The 19,250-nt window shown below is 35.7% G+C and overlaps 2 protein-coding genes across 2 annotated transcripts in view; both read left to right on the top strand.

The window, feature by feature from the left end:
• Positions 1–542: 542 nt before the first annotated feature.
• On the top strand, positions 543–16,547 carry LOC106142313 (solute carrier family 35 member C2). The gene is made up of 5 exons (XM_013344032.2): positions 543–917; positions 2,218–2,505; positions 9,198–9,450; positions 10,930–11,096; positions 12,629–16,547. The coding sequence occupies exons 1-5, from the start codon at positions 732–734 to the stop codon at positions 12,941–12,943; spliced, it is 1,209 nt and encodes a 402-aa protein (XP_013199486.1). The 5' UTR covers positions 543–731; the 3' UTR covers positions 12,944–16,547.
• Positions 16,548–17,228: 681 nt separating this feature from the next.
• LOC106142306 (F-actin-monooxygenase Mical) overlaps positions 17,229–19,250 on the top strand; it is a 59,114-nt gene continuing 57,092 nt past the window's right edge. The window contains exon 1 of the mRNA XM_060953702.1: positions 17,229–17,344. The gene's annotated coding sequence lies outside the window, so the exon portion shown is untranslated. The remainder of the gene's footprint in view (positions 17,345–19,250) is intronic.

The raw sequence follows: 19,250 nt of genomic DNA, 5'->3' as shown, positions 1-19,250 counted from the left end.
TAGTACATGGCCCGGGTGGGATTCGAACCTGTGCCTTTTGAGCCACACGCATTTTAAGTGGACACTGTACCAATACGACCACCGACACTACAATTGGATTGGGCTACATTATATTTGCCTTATAAAGTACGTTTCCTCACAATAAGAGGATCGGTTAGTAGGTAATCAAACTATGTAATGTTAATATTCAGAAAAATTTCAGAAAATGGTCCTGCCTGGTAATTCATTCCCGTTTAAATGTCTCATCAACTCTTTTTGTATCACTTCGGAAAGCTAAAGAGATAGATAGACAGAGTGGATAAGGTCATATCTTAGGGTATCCTAATTAAGGTGTCAAATATGCCTTGTTTTGTTACACTCCGTAAAACTCTTGGTAACGAACATTGAAAGGGCTATATCTTTGGAGACCACTTCCTATTAGGTAGTTGCTTGCAAATATAAAACGCATGTTATTAATTGCTGGCAACATTGTTAACTACGGTTGGCAAAATTGAAATACGTCAAAGTCGTAAGAAGACAGCACTGACTGACGTATTTGTATCTTGGCGTTGGCGTTTGCGTTTGGCAGAAGTGCTGACAAACTGGTACATTTCGGTCGGGTCGTTAGGTCGCTACAATAAATATTACAAAAATAAATTCCTGCTGGCCGTTTGTAACACATAAGACATTATTGGTAGCTGCTATGCAACAAGGTGACATAATAAAAAGAGTACGATCGCCCTGCGCTCGAAATGCCAGGCGCAAAATATGAGCAGCTGCCGCTTAGTGGCGACGCTGACGAAGACGTGTTTACAACTAAACCAAAAGGAAAATGGTCTGAAATTTGCGTGCAGAAGAGCCTTTTATCTCTAGGATTAATACTTCTTTACTTCTCACTGTCTATTGGGCTGACCTTCTACCAGGGATGGCTGTTGAAGGTAAAGAATCCTTATCAGTGTACTAGCCTGTTTTCCTCTATTTTTTGTTTCTGTAAACATTAAGAGGCTTAGTTTGTGATTTTAAGTTTTGGTCGTAGTAAAGGGTTATGGGACTGTGAAGACAATAAATCAAGTTGGTGGTTACAAGATGATAATTTCATTCCACTCAAATTTAAGCTAACATTTTTCTCGGGTAGCATAGAATAACATGATGTTTATCAAGTAATGAGAGAAAAGCTTAGAAAGGTTCCTGGAACCAATAAAAAAAGTATAGGACCACTCCATCTTGTTCCTATAGATGTCGTAAAAGGCGACTAAGGGATAGGCTTATAAACTTGGGAATGTTCTTTTAAGCGAGGGGCTAGTTCTGGCACTATTTGAATCTCAATTCTATCATTAAGCCAGACAGCTGAATGTTGCCTATCAGTCTTTTTAAGACTAATAGCTATGTCTACCCAAAAAAGGGATATAGACGTGACCATATGTATGTATGTAATAATATTAGTTAAAAAAATCAGTCATGTAGGTTTAACTAACACTGTTTAACCTGTAAGAGGTATGATAAATATATATAGTATAGTATGCTATTGTTATCATTGGATGTTAAAAGATTAGTTTATCTTGCACCATAAACATTTCAACAGATAACAATTAAATTTAATTGCTTTTGTCGACATATCTACTTCTGAAATCAATTAATTTATGTATATAGGTTGTTTTTATGTGTGTATTGGTTTTTTATTTTTATACATACATATATAAATAATATATTTTGGTTGAATATAAGAAATCCCAATTGGAAAATATACTATGAACTAAACAAAAGAATTGATATTTAAATAGTGGCCGTTTGTAAGTCCATCACCCACAAGAGGAATCCCAAGTTTATTAGCCTTTCCCTTAATCGTCTTTTACAATATCCATGGCAAATATATGGAGTGGTCCTATTCTTTAGTGCCGAAAATATGGCACCTTTTAATGGTTACCTACTTTAACAGTGGCTTTGAGATAAGATTCTGATAAGACTAATAATCCCATGCATATAATTATGGCATGTGATTTGCGGCACTATATAATAAAAACACTCCATATCTTTACCATGTATGTAGTAAACAGCGACTAAGGGATAGGTTTATAAGCTTGAGATTCCTCCTGTAGACAATTGGCTGTCACTATACGAATCTCAATTCCATCATAAAGCCGTTGAGCCAATTTGGGACGTTTGGCTCTGTCTATCCCGTAAGGGATATAGTAGACATGACTAGCTACATTACAACTAACTCAAAAAAATTCTTTTTAGGAGTTCTCCTACCCGCTAACAGTGGTGATGTACCACCTTGTGGTTAAATGGATGCTATCGGTCCTCGTCCGGACGGTGCTATACTTCATCACCGGCGTTTCCCAGCTAATGCTGCCGTTCATCACCAGTCTCAGGTCCGTGGCTCCCACCGGCCTGGCCAGCGGTATCGATGTTGGCTTCTCCAGTTGGGGCCTACAGCTTGTGACGATATCCTTGTACACCATGACCAAGTCAACCACAATCATATTCATCCTGGGCTTCGCTATTCTACTTGGATTGGAGAAAAAGGTGAGATGTGTTTCTTGTTTTTTTTTTTTTCAACAACAAAAGCGTTAGGCAATATGCTTGAGTAGAAATCAATATGAGAATGGATGAAATGAATGGTTTTTGCAGTTGTTAAGCTCTTAATAATTCAAACTGACTTTTTTATAAACAATATACATTTATCACATATTACGCGACTTAGTCCGGTGGTGTTTTTTTTTTTCGAAATTTAAAAAAGATTCATTCTGTAGATAGCCATTGTAGAGGTAACATACAAACAAATAAAATTATTTCGCACTTATTATTATAGTTGGGATAAGTAGAGATAGCATTCGACTCAGACATTATGTATCTTTATCGTTATTCGTAGGCGTAGTTACAGGGCGAACAGACTATTCTGTTAATGTAATTCTAAATTCTGGTGTCACCAACCATCTAACTGCGTGGGCGCTGCTCAGTCGACCCTTTTTACGCTCATGACAGAGTTTCAAGTTTCAAGTCAATTGTGACTTCCTTTTATTATTAGAATAGAATAGATTTATTTTCAAAATTGGATACAAGGTATCACTTATTGACGGCACATCACTAAAATCTAATTATAACTACTACCGCTTCCAAAGCGCATGTATAGAACAAAGTACACTGCAGCATTTTCACCGGACGTCAATTAACAAATATAGATCTCTTAAATCTAAATCTTGGACGAATGCACATTGTCTACATTAAAAAACATGAATGAATGTAGAACTAATTAGTCATTGGCAAACAATAATAAAAACTAATAGAAATATACTTGAAACTGTAGGCAACCTTCTTCATTTATATTTAATTATTTATTATATTTAACAGGCAAAGTTAGCTGGCATACATATCTGCATGTTTGGTTAGCAAAAAATATCAGAATTTTTTTTTGGAAAATATTTTTATTTGTGTAATCAATTATAATACAGTGCTTCAGTCATTTGATCATTTATCTCCTCTTCTGTCTTATTTAGTATTTTCCAGAACTTTCGTCAATACTTCCTTAAGAAATGATTCCGCGTTCCGAGCATCTTGCTATCATCCAAATGTTATAAGGTAAAATCCTTGGCTAATGATGTGGAGCGAAGCGTGTAAATGCTATTGTTTTTTTACCTCGACAAAAACAATTTTAAAAGTCAGGTGTGTAAAGCGATTTCACGAGTAACTCAACATTTAAATATTTTGTTTTCTTAGTATACTGATATTATAAAGCTGAAGAGTTTGTTTGTTTGTTTGAACGCGCTAATCTAAGGAACTACTCGCCCGAATTGAGTCTTTTTGCGTTGAATAGACCATTTATCGAGGAAGGCTGTAGGCTATATAACATAACGCTGCAACTATGAGGAGCAAAGAATTAATGGAAAATGTGAAAGAAAAATGAGGAAAATTATTCATCCTTGAGGGCTTCAATGATGCCCATAATAACTATTCCACGCGGACGAAGTCGCGGGCACAGCTAGTATATTATACATAGTATACATATATAGTACAAAAATTCACAAATTCGCCTTTATTACCGCGTCATAGAGTTCCGTGCAAGGTAACTTGACATTCTCTGGACTGTACATTCGCCTTGTGGTTATTAGTCAAGAGCGTACCTTGGGTTTTCTCTCTACAGCCAAGAGGAAGGAGATATATTGACCAGGATGAGGAAGATATATTGAAAAGACAGGATCACCTACAATGCATACGAGTATATAATGTAGGTATATACTACTATATTGAAGAGAAAATATATTTATTTTTTGCAAGCTCTCTACTGGAACGATTTTTATGATATTTGACACAGAGACAGATAAAATCTTCAGGCGTAATTGTGATACTTTTGTTCTGGATATTGCCATAGTAGCGAAGTCCCGCTCAGAAGCTTGTATATCAGTGTAAGTACCTATTGAGAGAGAACCTGTACCATTTTGATGATAAAATGTAAAAGAAACCAGCCAAGTAAACACGAAGGGATCTATACAATATAATCACCTAAATATACATGTTCTAATCTGTTTATGAAAATCGAACAAAATTTACTTAAAAATTACCCGCAATTTATTATTTTTTTTTTGTTATATTTGTAGATATTTTTTGTTATAGCGGCAATAAAAAGGCTTGAGTTTAGCAAAAGGGTCCCGCTTTTTAGATACAGAATTCTTATAGACACCAACCTCGCTAGAAAAGGTTTCTAAGATAAATTATCTTAATAACTCTGTGACGAAGGTACAAGAACAGTAGGTAACTTGTTGATAGTTATTTGCTCGAGCGAATTTATATTTTATGCTGATCTAGTTTAAGTTCCGAATAGCTCATCTTCTTATTATCAATTCATTGCAGTGCAGCTAAGCGAATTCCCACTTATGATGGTAAAGGCTAAAGGCTAATTGTTATTTTTATAATTAACCTTGGCTTTGCTTCTTTTTGCCGTTGCATTGAAGTGTGATAGATTATTTTTATGTTTATAGATTCGAATACTTACATATAAAGATACATATAATCACATCTTTATCCCTTGCGGGGTAAACAGAGCCACGTTCCACCACGTTCGGCTGTAGGTATGGCTGAGAACTGGAGCTGAGATTTAAATACTGCTTTTGTTCTAACAGGATATAGTAAAATCACCAGGTGCCGTGTTTTAATGGAATTTCATCTTTCCCATGGATATAGTAAGAGGCGACTAAGTGAAATGCACATTTATCTAGGTGCAGTTTTTCATTTTCATAATGGTTCAGGTTGCGGAGGTCAGACGGGAGTCAACCAATTCATGGTCAAAAAGTGGACCCGGGGCTTTTCTCCGGAGATGTTGAAATGTAACCGGGATTAACACTATCTAGGCCGAAGAGAAAAGCACCTCTCACTTTGGGGCTATGGCTTTTGGGGTTCCCAAAACTGCGTAGGTACCTCAATCTGTTTTATCCCATATACTTTTATGTTAATTTATTCACATGCCGCGTGGTTCCCGGCACCAATAAAAAAATGAATGGGACCACTCCATCTCGTTCCCGTGGATGTCGTAAAAGGCGACTGACGGATAGACTTACAAACTTGGTATTCTTCTTTTAGGCTATGCGTAAGCAATCTGTCATTATTTAAATCTCAATGCTATTATTAAGCCAAACAGCTGAACGTGGCATATCAGTATTTTCAAGACTGTTGGCTCTGTCTACCCTGCAAGGGATATAGACGTGATTATAGGTATGTATGTATATTTATTCACCTACCTATATGTATCCACGGCGGTCAAAGGGTTACAAATGAAGGGCGTAGGTGTCGATAACAACAACAGAATATTCTTAGAATCCATTAATTCCAGACGATCTGTCGTTGAGATAATATGTCTTATTTTCGCTAAAAGTACCAGTAAATATATGTTAAAGTTATTTTTTTGACATCAACCAATGTTTTGAAACCAAAAGATATGACAATTATTAAGTGATGTTTAAGTTACCCATAATAATGAATAAAATTTTGAAATTAGATTTGAAACAAAATATTCACCCATTTTTTTGTTTCTTAGCACAGCGTTTTGATATCAAAGTTTTGTTTTTTAAGCTTTTTTTAACCGCATTGATTCACCCGCGCGATTTTAGCGCCACCTAAATAAGAATACAGATTTTTCGCTAAACTCGCGGTAGCTATAGTTTTTACCGGGATGAATGAACTTATGTCCTTCCCCAGTCGTCTTAATTACGCGAAATTTCAAAAGTATTGGTTCAGTAGATAATGCTTGAAGAGGTAGGAAACAAACAAATTTACTTTACGTTTATAATATTAGCTTGGATTTATACTCGCGGTCTTTTGTCTTTTCCACTCAATCGGGCATATACATACATACATATGGTCACGTCTATATCCCTTGCGGGGTAGACAGAGCCAACAGCCTTGAAATACATAGGGCATATAAAGACAGCATATTTTGTAAGTGATTTCTCTAAGCACCTTTTCAGGCTTACAACTGGGGCAGTCACTTTATCTAAAACCATAACTTTAGTTTAGTAGGTTTAGATATTATTAAAAACACACAGTTTTTAGGAGAATATTGCTAAAGGTTTCTAGATAAATATTATGTAAAATTTATTTGTTTATCACGATTAAGCCTAAGAAGTCAAATTTCATTTGATGTTTTTGGATGTTTGAGATAATAAATCTGTGATAAGCATTTCTACGTAAAATCTTTGTAATAAAGCAAGTAAAATGATGTTAAAAACATTTTTTAAGAAAATGTACCTAAGACTAGGTTGACTAAGCAAATATACAAAGGACTGTTGGAGTGGGAAGGCCTAGATGCAGGCCCCTCTTCCCCACTGGGCACTATGGGCACGTGCCCAGGGCCCCGCGATCGAATGGGGCCCCCTAGTTCCTGCCAGATTACAGAAAAACATTAATTTTGAAAAACTGTTAATAGTGACTTACTACAATACCTACGCTTATTCGCTTTAGTTTGCTGCATGCACATAGCTATACCTTGTACAACACAGCTTGAACTTTTTGAAAGATGGTTCAGTGATGCGAAACAGAAAATATCTATTGGTATAAACAATTATGTTAGCTAAATATGTGGCTGTATGTATGTTTTAAACTATTCAAAATAAATTAATTCATTCATCAAACAATTTTATTGCACTAGACATAAAAACATTGAGTAGGTAAGAGACCATTGTTTTCAGTTAAGACTTTCGGAAAATGCTTGAGTGTTTAACAGGTACTTTTGTGTTGTGTGTCTATTCTTAAGATTATTAACAATTTTTAAAGTTATTGAAATAAAATATTGTTCGTCGTTGCAAAGTTACATCGATTTCAGATTTGATATCCGTAAAAAGATCAAATTATTAAAAACAACTATAAACAGGGTATAAGTACTTCACTCTCGCTAAAAAATGAGGTTTTCCGATATTAGTATAATTTGGTTAATTTAAATACCTATATGTAGGTATAAGAATACAATTAAAACAATACAATTTGATGCGGTGTGGTTTATGTCTTATATAAACTTATTTGGACGTCATAACTACGAAACGAATAAAAAATGAATTAAGAAGTACAATGCTTCAGGAGAGATTAACTAGCTTGTCGCTGATGTCCATAGAATGTGATATCCTCAATACCATAGATTTTGAAGAAGTGATTAACGATTTTGCTCATCTTAAATCTAGAAAGAACCTTTGCAATCAACATAGAATTTATCTAAGGATTTATGCTAAGCGATTTACTTTTGTAAATATTTTTTTATATTTCCTTATATTTTATAGTTAGTACCTAAATAAAAATAAATTAGATCCTACTTTGTCTAATTTCTTTATCTATTATAACTAAATAGTGTTTTCTCAAAGTCATAGGGGCCCCATGATCCTAATGTGCCCAGGGCCTCAAATAGTTTAAAGACGGCCCTGCCTAGATGAACGTATCTTGATCAAATCGGAGACATTTTAGTAAAATATCAGGTCAAGAGTACTAACCCGAAACCGACGAGCTTGCTTGAAGAGAGTTATGAATGTGGTCGAAGCGGGAGAAGTATGCGGGGAGCGTGGCAAGTGTAAAGATGTTGTCTCTGCCTACCCCTCCTGGAAAGAGGCGTGATTATGTATGTATGTATGTATGTATACATATCAATACAAATCCATAAAAAAAATATATATTACTAGAGGCCGCCCGCGACTTCGTCCGCATGGAAACCCTATCAATCCCGCGGGAACTCTGGGATAAAAAGTAGCCTATGTGTTATTCTGGGTCTTCAGCTACCTACATACCAAATTTCATGGTAATCGGTTCAGTAGTTTTTGCGTGAAAGAGTAACAAACATCCATACATCCATACAAACTTTCGCCTTTATAATAGTAGTAGGATAAAAATCTCATATTAATCAGAACAATGTAGAATACCTATGTATTCTCTCTTCCACATTCTATTCTAAGTTTGGATATTTGTAAAGTTGACGTTGTTGAAGAAAATGCTGCAGTACAGTTTGCTACCGCTTCTTCTGCACTGACGCCTTGGAAGCGGCAGCAAACTTAGTTTTAAGTAATTTATTTGACGTCAACCAATGTTGTTAAACCAAAAGTATTGACAATTATTAAGCGATATGAAGTATCCTATAATAATGAATAAAAATTTTGAATTTGAAATTTGAAAAAAAAAATACAAACGAGACGAATTCAAAACCTACTCTATAAGTAAAAACGAATAAAAAAAAATTCACAAGGTTAGAAATATCAATATTTCTGAGTAAAAAAAAATGTCAAGTGTGGACAACCCTTATCAATAAGAGGTATGAAAAATAGATGTTAGCCGATTCTCAGACCTAGGTACTGAATATGCATGCAAAATTTGGTTAAAATCGGTAAAGCCGTTTCCGAGGAGTACGGTACGGAGACAAACATTGTGACACGAGAATTTTATATATAAGAAGATTTGAATTATTCTTGAGTATTTTGACGGCCTCTGTGGCTCAGCGGTAGTACGCTTGTCTGTGACACCGGAGGTCCCGGGTTCGAATCCCGGACAAGGCATGATGAGAAAAGATCTTTTTCTGATTGTCCTGGGTCATGGATCTATATAAGTATTTATTATAAAATATAGTATCGTTGAGTTAGTATCTCGTAACACAAGTTTCGAACTTACTTCGAGGCTAACTCAATCAGTGTAATTTGTCCCGTATATATTTATTTATATTTATATTTATTTAAACAAACGATTGTATCTCTTTCCAGTCCTGGTCTCTCGTCGGCATAGTGTTCATGATATCGTCTGGGCTAATCATGTTCACGTACAAAGCTACTCAGTTCAACCTGCATGGCTTCAACTTCCTATTGTTGGCGTCATTCGCGGCCGGTCTCCGTTGGACCTTCGCGCAGCTCCTGATGCAGAAGTCCAAGCTGGGGCTCCACAATCCTGTCGACATGGTGTTTCATGTCCAGCCCTGGATGTTCGCCTCGCTGTTGCCTTTTATGGTCATGTTTGAAGGTAAACCATACCACCTTAAGAAAATGACTTCATTTAATTTGGTTTTTTGCCGATTTCAAAAAATAATGTATGTATGTTTGTATGTGTGTATGTTTGTCCGCTATTATCTCGCGTTTCGCTGAACGTATTTTGATGCGGTTTTCAGGAAAGTGTTTGTAATACTTAGGAGAAGGTTTCAGAAATTTAACCCACTTCAAAAAAGGAGGATATCGATTGGAAGCGGTTCAATCTTTTCAAATGTTGTTATATTTTCACAGGTATGATTAAAATAACTATCGTTATAGTACACTGGTCGCTCGCTGCTCGTGCAGCTCGTTCAAAATTGTTGTTAAACTGAATCATAGAAAAGTGTTATTCGACGAAGCATTTTTGGCATGAGCACATTTATTCTGGGAATTTCCACAGAAGCGAAATTAGGACTGGGGAAAAGCTAATAAGTATAATCCTTACATACATACATACATATTATAATCACGTCTATATCCCTTGCTGGGTAGACAGAGCCAACAGTCTTGACTACTTATAAAATACAAAAGTAACTATGTCTCTCTGTTAAGCGTTCCCGTCTAAATCACAGAATCGGTTTTGATAAAATTTGGTAAAAAGATAGAGTTGACCGTGAGGAAGAACTGGATTAATTTAATTTGCGAAAAGTGGAACAAAGGGATTAAAAGATGAATGTTTTTATGGACACCGCGCAGACGGAAGACGCAGGCAAAAGCTAGTACCTACTTACAAAATAAACATAAATTTCAGATGATATCGTAACTATAGAATAAATGTAACTTCATTGATTTTCTTGTTTTGAGCCTCCTCGTGTCAATTTAATTATGTATGGCTGTTTGTGTGTGTGCCTTAATCTCCATAATCTGCCCACGATTCGTTCAAGGACAGTAATCCCGTCCGTAACATATCAAATTTATTTATACTTCATTAAACAAAATTATGAGAAATTATATAGCTGCAGAACCTACTTTACAGGCTGTTTCTATCGTTATTATATATACATACATACATACAAACAATCACGTCTATATCCCTTGCGAGGTAGACAGAGCCAACAGTCTTGAAAAGACAGATAGGCCACGTTCGGCTGTTCGGCTTAATGATAGAATTGAGATTCTAATAGTGACAGGTTGCTAGCCCATCGCCCAAAAGATGAATCCCAAGCCCATTCCTTAGTCTCCTTTTACGACATCCACGGTAACGAGAAATGAGAGAAACTGAATGTGAAACCATGATTCAATACGTGTTAGATTCCCCTGCAAAGGATGCGGAGGTCAGACGGGAGTCGCTTCGTGGAGAAACCTGACTCACCCAATCAAAGATTAAAAATTCCTTTTAAAAAAAACGTCTTACATACAACATATAATTTCGTCTTTATCCCTCACGGGGTAGACAGAGCCGGCAGTTCAATGAAATGCCACGTTCAGCTGGCTCAATGGGTGGATCTTAATTTTTTTTTAATTCCTCTTTCAGGCATGACTTGTTTTTACTACCTCCAAAGCCTTGATCATGGCGAGCTTCTGCCTACCATTCTGAAGGTCACCGTCGGCGCCACCATAGCTTTCGCGATGGAAATCAGCGAGTTCCTCGTCGTCACGTACACATCTAGTCTCACGCTGTCCATTGCTGGTATATTTAAGGTAATAAGCCGCTGTCTACCCCCGTTTCTAATGCGGCGAGCTTCTGCCTACCGTCCTGAGGGTCACCGTCGGCGCCACCATAGCGTTCGCGATGGAACTCAGCGAGTTCCTCGTTGTCACGTACACATCTAGTCTCACGCTGTCCATTGCTGGTATATTTAAGGTAATAAGCCGCTGTTTACCCCTGTTTCTAATACAGCGAGCTTCTGCCTACCGTCCTGAGGGTCACCGTCGGCGCCACCATAGCGTTCGCGATGGAAATCAGCGAGTTCCTCGTCGTCACGTACACATCTAGTCTCACGCTGTCCATTGCTGGTATATTTAAGGTAATAAGCCGCTGTCTACCCCTGTTACTAATGCGGCGAGCTTCTGCCTACCGTCCTGAGGGTTACCGTCGGCGCCACCATAGCGTTCGCGATGGAAATCAGCGAGTTCCTCGTCGTCACGTACACATCTAGTCTCACGCTGTCCATTGCTGGTATATTTAAGGTAATAAGCCGCTGTCTACCCCCGTTTCTAATGCAGGGAGCTTCTGCCTACCATCCTGAGAGTTACCGTCGGCGCCACCATAGCGTTCGCGATGGAAATCAGCGAGTTCCTCGTCGTCACGTACACATCTAGTCTCACGCTGTCCATTGCTGGTATATTTAAGGTAATAAGCCGCTGTCTACCCCCGTTTCTAATGCGGCGAGCTTCTGCCTACCGTCCTGAGGGTCACCGTCGGCGCCACCATAGCGTTCGCGATGGAAATCAGCGAGTTCCTCGTCGTCACGTACACATCTAGTCTCACGCTGTCCATTGCTGGTATATTTAAGGTAATAAGCCGCTGTCTACCCCTGTTTCTAATGCGGCGAGCTTCTGCCTACCATCCTGAGGGTCACCGTCGGCGCCACCATAGCGTTCGCGATGGAAATCAGCGAGTTCCTCGTCGTCACGTACACATCTAGTCTCACGCTGTCCATTGCTGGTATATTTAAGGTAATAAGCCGCTGTCTACCCCCGTTTCTAATGCAGCGAGCTTCTGCCTATCATCCTGAGGGTCACCGTCGGCGCCACCATAGCGTTCGCGATGGAAATCAGCGAGTTCCTCGTCGTCACGTACACATCCAGTCTCCGCTGTCTATTGCTGGTTTATTTATGGTAGTGTTGCTAATCGATATTCCAGTATCGATAGTCTATCGATAGTTGAGTAAAAACAATAGAATCGATAGGATTAATGATAGTATCGTTATTATTGACTCTTGCAACTAACTGTCAAAACTCTCGATACTTAGTATTAATAAGTACCTACCTATCGATAAATAAATAAATAATATATACGGGACCAATCACACAGATAGAGTTAGCCTCGAAGTAAGTTCGAAACGTGTGTAACGGGATACTAACCCAACGATACTGTATTTTAAAATAAACACTAATATATCTCCTACCGCTTCCGAAGTGCATGTGTAGAACAAGCAACGGAACAAACTGCACTGCAGCATTTTCGCCGGACCAAGTTATTTATGTTAATGTTTGTTTTTTTTTTTCAGGAAATGTGCATACTAGTCTTAGCTGTAAAAGTTGGTGGGGACAAATTGAGTTCTATCAACGTAGTCGGTCTCGCCGTTTGCTTGCTGGGTATCATCGGCCACATAGTCCACAAGGTGCTTGTTATAAAGGCCGTGGCAGGTACAGTCAGCGCCGTAGATGAGAACTTCGAAGTCATCAGGAATCGGGCTAAAGTTGGTGACGGCAAATCCGAACCGCTCCTAGAGGCCGATCCAAAATGGCCGATAAGCGACGACAGCGACCTCGACACGAACACGGTATTACACGAAATTATACAGAGGAGGGATTTTAAGTAGTACACGTGGAATATCGACTTCAAAGCGCGAATTATTTGACGACGTAAAATGAAAAAAAAAAAAAACAAGTATTTATTTTTCAATTTACGTTTTGAAGTCGGTTGAGTGTCGTCAAATGATTTTTTTTTTGTTAGTAGGAAACGTTTATATCTCGTATTTAAATAAACAATACGAGACATGTTTTATGTAAATCAGTAATAAAAAAAATATTTTATTTTGCAAGATGAGCTGTTCAAAACAAATTACTGTGATGGTTTCCTCTTAATTTTATCTAACCGAATTCTGCTAACATGAAATCAGTGTAGAAATGCCATTTAAAACTTATAAGGCTTTATATGTGTATATCTTATTGTTTAAAATTAATATGAGGCTTCTAAAATTAGCACTGTGTGGATTCTATGTAAACTGATATCTTGTCATGAAGTATGATATTTTTATTTTCAATTTGTATTTCTACCAGCATGGTAAATACTATTCAAATTTTGTTAATGTTCCAAATGTCTAACATCACCATTGAAATAGAATAATATGAGACAATAGAAGTACCATATAAGTAGTACTTGAAATTATAGGAATTTATCTTCATTCGTCTTGCAATTTTCTGTGCAGTTCTAAAGCTGTCAAATAAATCTCATAATTGAGATGCAATATAAAAGATGATGTCTGAAACATCAGTTGCGAGGTCATATCCACCAATACTTGGCGCTTCTATAGTCTTTTAATGTTCCAAAATCTATGGTTATGGTATGCTAAGTGAGGAGATTTGACGAGAACAACAAAAATTAAGGTAAAAAGCCTTTATAATATACAATACAGGGTCACATGTTATTATATACAATCTAGCAGGACTAGATTGCCTACATTATATACTACAGCTTTGTTCATTGCCTTGATGTTCGTGTCATTTTGCGCGTCAGTTTCAAAATAACCAAGTATACAGACTATACAACAAATTATAATGGTTCTCGGATGAAAGTTGACGTCGATATGTAAGTAAAACCTTGTCCGATCCACGAAGGTCGTTTTAGGAGGCATATGTACGTTTTTTTTACCAATTTCCGTCAGAGGATAATTTAAAAGAGATATAAAAAAATATAATGTTACATTTTAGACGGTGAGGATGCCATATTATGACAACACTAACGTGCTGACTTTGTCGCTCGTCTGCAGCACAAGCAGCCATAGAGGCGGCGTTGTCAAAAAATTATAACCTTATTTATTTCTTCCAATCCTTCCTTGTTTTTGAAATATGTCGTTTTCGGATCGAACAGGGTTTTTGTTACATATTGTAAGTACCTATATACATATATTGTTTTAACATATTTCCTCTCGCTTTCCTCTAGTTAATAGGTTGACTAGTTAATTACGTGAAATAAATAGAATAGTATTTTTATATCAACAAGTTTAGAGAAACCGATATTGATAGAACAAGAAAATATCGCCCACTTAGACTATGTTTAAAGATTTCACTGTAACCAATTCTGTCCCTCACTTAACAAAATGTAGATTAACGCTAGATTTTTCACAATTCTCACGCGAGCGAGGTCTCCAAGGAAAATTTATATTTATATAGCATAGGTTAGTGAAAGTGTGTATTATGTAAAATCAATATATTTTTACATTGATAGTCAAATCATTTGACAGATATACAAAAGTAAATATACATATATATATATGAAATATTTTTTGTAACCGAAATACATAATGCTGGTCATTAGTGGACTCCGCGCTTTTTAGCCAACGGTTGCCATTTGTTATTGTACCATTGTTATAAAGTCGATTTTTGTACACTGAATAATTAAATTGACAAGAAATAGAAGTCAGAATAATAGAAAACAATAGAAATGCCATATTGAGAATTGAGAAGCAATACGAAAATTTTTGTCCCGGTTTCCACCAAAGCGGTGAGAAGTGGAGGCTAAATGTGATATGTTTGGAATATGCCCAATCAGTTTTCGTTATTTCCACATCTTCACGCCGCTTAGCTTCAGTGATAATGGATCCTTCCTTTCCTTTCCGCTTTCGTGGAACTTGGGCCTTATGGCGGTAACAACTATCAGTTGCGACGTCATGTTCACCATAAAATACTCGCCATTTCTATGGTTTAATATTGTTATGATTTCTATGGGATAAATTTTCCATAACATAAAAGTAATATATTTATGCCTAGCTGTCTATTGACAAGAATTTGCATATTATATTTGTTAATGCAAACGTTCATATTATATAACTGGATAAACATGGACGCCAGGAGTAAAATTGTACGGCTTTTAAAGGAAATAATTAGCTTGCTGCATGCAGCATTTCGTAAAAATATATACATGTACCTTTGACATTTATTAATTTCAAATCAAAAACTTAAAAAGAGGTAAAACGACATAAAAAAAATCACAGAAATGGCATTAATTGAAATTGAATTTAATCAATTTTTAGTGTGGTCTATCCTTCTTTTTAAGTTTTGAATTAAAATAAAGAGCAAAATAAAATAGTAAACAAAAAACCGATGTAAACGAGTGTTTTAGTAGTAATGATAAGAACAACCATATAAATGATTCCCCCATATCATAAAATCTATGGTTTACCCGCTATAAAAAAAATATATTATATGTAAAAGATACGTTTCTAAGCAGTTTATACAAGTTTGTAATTGTATCGTTGTTGTATATTGTGTGTGTAAACACCATGTTATGATTGTTCATTTAATTGGCAAGTACATTCCCTTGAAATTCCATTTTTCTTATTTTAATTTATAATTTGAATAGTAATGCACTTTGTAAATTGTAGCTTTTACATGAGAAAGTTAGTGTTGCCAACCTCAATGTAGAGTGAAGCTGTTTAAATGAAATTAGCGTTTTTAGATCACATATTCCTTGAAAATTGTCGTCGAATTACCCTTTTTTGAGACAAAATGTAAAAGGAACAAAATAACCGTAAATTTGGATGTTTAAACTGAAAATTGAGTTGTCATAGAGAATAGTTTAGAACCACAGGGCTGGGAATAGACCTGACAATCTTTTTTTTGTTTTTATGAAAACAGCTAAATCTAAGCAATTTTTTTGTGTGGAATTTGCGTCATAAATTTATGTCGAAGTCACTGTTATTTATTTTATTTTCCAAGGTACCTATTTTAATTCAACTATAAAATTTCATATTCAGCTATTTTAATATATTGTTATTTACCTATAAAATAACGCTTACTTTGAAATTAAAATTTATAAACTGAGGTGTGGCGCAATCAGCACATGCTAAAGCTACAATTTCAAAAGTAGTAGGTATTATCCTTATGATATATTTTCTTTTGTTACGAGATTTGTTTTTATTTTAATTGTTATTTTATGTAAATATTTTAAATTAATCGTTTGTGTAAGTACCTATTTCGTTTTGATATATATTGCCTACTTTTGGTGGAAGTAAGCACAAACCATAGAGGGAACAAACCTCTATGGCACAAACTGTACATGGACCAATATTTTGCATTTAAAAATAAATATACATAACAATATGTACAGGATATAGAAATTAAGCTATCTTATGATCTATTGCTTTGATTTGTCGACACAAGATTATTTTGTTAAATTGTGAGTAAATAAACGAATAAAACCAAGGTAGTATGAAGTTATTTTTCAAACATTAGTCAAAATAAATGCCCTAGATATTGAGAGCTTCTAATCTCATAACGCAGAGGGAACCAAGATCATAGGCTTTTCTTTAAAGTTGGGTTGGCTAGGTTTTCTTTTTCAACTTTCTACAATTTTTGGAAGGACAAAGGAAGAACGAAATTTATGTATTTGACGAATATGAGCAATTTGACGACGTATGGGATGTGTATCTTGGATCGAACCGACATACTGTTTAGTAAAATAAAAGAGAGTGAAGGGTACTTCACTAAAGAACATTTGAAACTTCCGAACAAACTCCTTGGCGTATACCAAGAAGGTTGCCTACAGGTTGTTTGATTTGACCTTTGAAAGAACTCCTTTGATCAGATTATTAAGTCAAGTGTAAAAATCTCGTGAATCATTCGACAAGGAATTTTTAAAGCACTTGAGAAATGATGATCGGGATAGATGCTTATGTATACAAATTGGTCACTTAAACATATCAAATTCTTTCTGGATTATGCACATGCGTGGACCTCGGTCGAGAGGGTATACTAACTAGATACACAACAATTTATTTAAGGTAAATTGTAATTTACCATTATATGTATTCGGCAGAAAAAGTGGTAGTCTATGACCTAAACAACAATGGCTTATGCCTATTCAACGACTGTAAAAAAAAGAAACTGACATATGCTGTCATCTCTGATTACTTTGAGACTTTTCCTCTCCTCTCTTGTTAGTTTTTAGCAATGGTCGCAAAAGGAGTGGATTGGTTTTAGTTTCAATTTTTAATTTGCAGGTCAGTAATTTTATATATTTTTTAACAATGACGATTGTTCAGATTTGTTCATTTTTTTCTATAGTTTTAAGAGATTGACACTCGGACCAAATGATAGTCATTTATTGAGATCTTTATTATAATAATTATCTAATTCCGTGGCTACTTTCAGCGTGTTTTACTATGAATTTATAAGCAAAATGTTTTTATTTTCGTACTTCGCTTCACATCATGTTGTAATCTACGTGGGTGGTATTGTTAGTGTGTGATGTGGTACCAATTAGTGTTTTCGCGAATGTTTTTCTAAATTTACTCCGTGCATTCACCTAGGGCAGTCAGCGTAACACTTTTCTGAAAGTGATTAGTGTGCCGATCCCCGATGGCCGAACCTAAATACGAATTTACATTGAAAATAAACGTAGCTGAGACCTTTTGAACCAGTAAGTCACTGATTTAATTGTATTTGAATTATCCAAGTTTAATTACCTTAATAAATATTTTTGTTTGTGTATTATGTTTACTCTAATAAGTTCTGAAAGTTGTTCGATGTCGAACTTAGTACAGTAGCTATCAGATATTCATGATAATAACAAAACTTGTTGTGTGTGACAGATATTATATTATCTGTGACAGTTATAGAGGTTATTTTTGGTACTTGCTCAAGGAAACAAAGGATTTGTTTTTATTTTGTTTATTTGCTTGTGTTCACAAATGGTAATATAAGTAACATTTTAATTAAAAACATATACCTACCTAGTTCTTCTTATCAATATTTGTTTATTTAAATTTAATCCTTTTGTTATTCCTGTTCAGTAGATATAGTTAATTTGTATGTAATCTTGCCAATAAATAACACAAAACCATTACAATCTATCATGTGCCAAGCAACATTATTTTGGGGAATATCTTCTGTTTTCTACTGCTATGTAAGACCAAAAGAGTGATCCAAGTATATAAAATATAAAAGTGATATATACTTTAAATTAAGATAAAGAAATAATACAAGATGTATAATTTATGTTAAGCGGGATGGCTAATTCTTGGATTGAGATATATAAATCATCTAGCTGTGCCCATGACTTTGTCCGCGTGGAATAGTTATTTTGGGCATCATTGAAGCCCTCAAGGATGAATAATGTTGTGTTGTTTTTTTCACATTTTCCATTATCTCTTCACTCCTAATAGTTGCAGCGTGATGTTATGCCTTTCTCGATAAATGGTCTATTCGACACAAAAATAATTTTTCAATTCGAACCAGCTGTTCCTGAAATTAGCGCGTTCAAACAAACAAACAAACTCTTCAGATTTATACTTTCAATTTCAAAAACCTTTTTTATTGCTGACTTACTGATTTACAATTACACATATACAACATATATAATAAAAACACATCAGTATCCATCAGCATATCCTTTAGACACAAAGGCCTCCTCCAGATCTTTCCACTTTTTCCGGTCCCTTGTGAGCCTCACCCACAAGGCACCTGCGGTGTGTCATATACTATCTGCCCATCTCCTTCTATGTTGACCTCTCCTTCTAATTGTTCCACATCTTGGGGTCCAGTCTGTGATCAGTTGTGACCACTTCAGCACTTTGTCACGCATCATGTGGCCTGTCCATCACCACTTCAGTGTTTTCACCTTTATATTAATATCTTCTACTTTTTCTTGTTTTCTATGCTGCAGGTTGTGTCCTAGCATGCTCCTCTCTATGCTTCTTTGGCATGTTTTTAGATTGTTTGAGTTTCTTTTGGTGGCAGCCCAAGTTTGACATCCATCAGTCATTATTGATAGTATGTAGGTATTAAATATCTTCCTTTTGATTGCAATACTGTATTATTTGCTTTTCATTATATCCTTGAGATTTATAATGTTAGTATACATAGATTTGTAGTATTTATTCTATTGGTATTACCTACATAATATCG

Source organism: Amyelois transitella, chromosome Z (assembly GCF_032362555.1).
Source record: "Amyelois transitella isolate CPQ chromosome Z, ilAmyTran1.1, whole genome shotgun sequence".
NCBI classification, from domain to species: domain Eukaryota; kingdom Metazoa; phylum Arthropoda; class Insecta; order Lepidoptera; family Pyralidae; genus Amyelois; species Amyelois transitella.
Note: the sequence above shows the minus strand (reverse complement) of the source record. Positions and strands in the feature narration are given on the sequence as shown.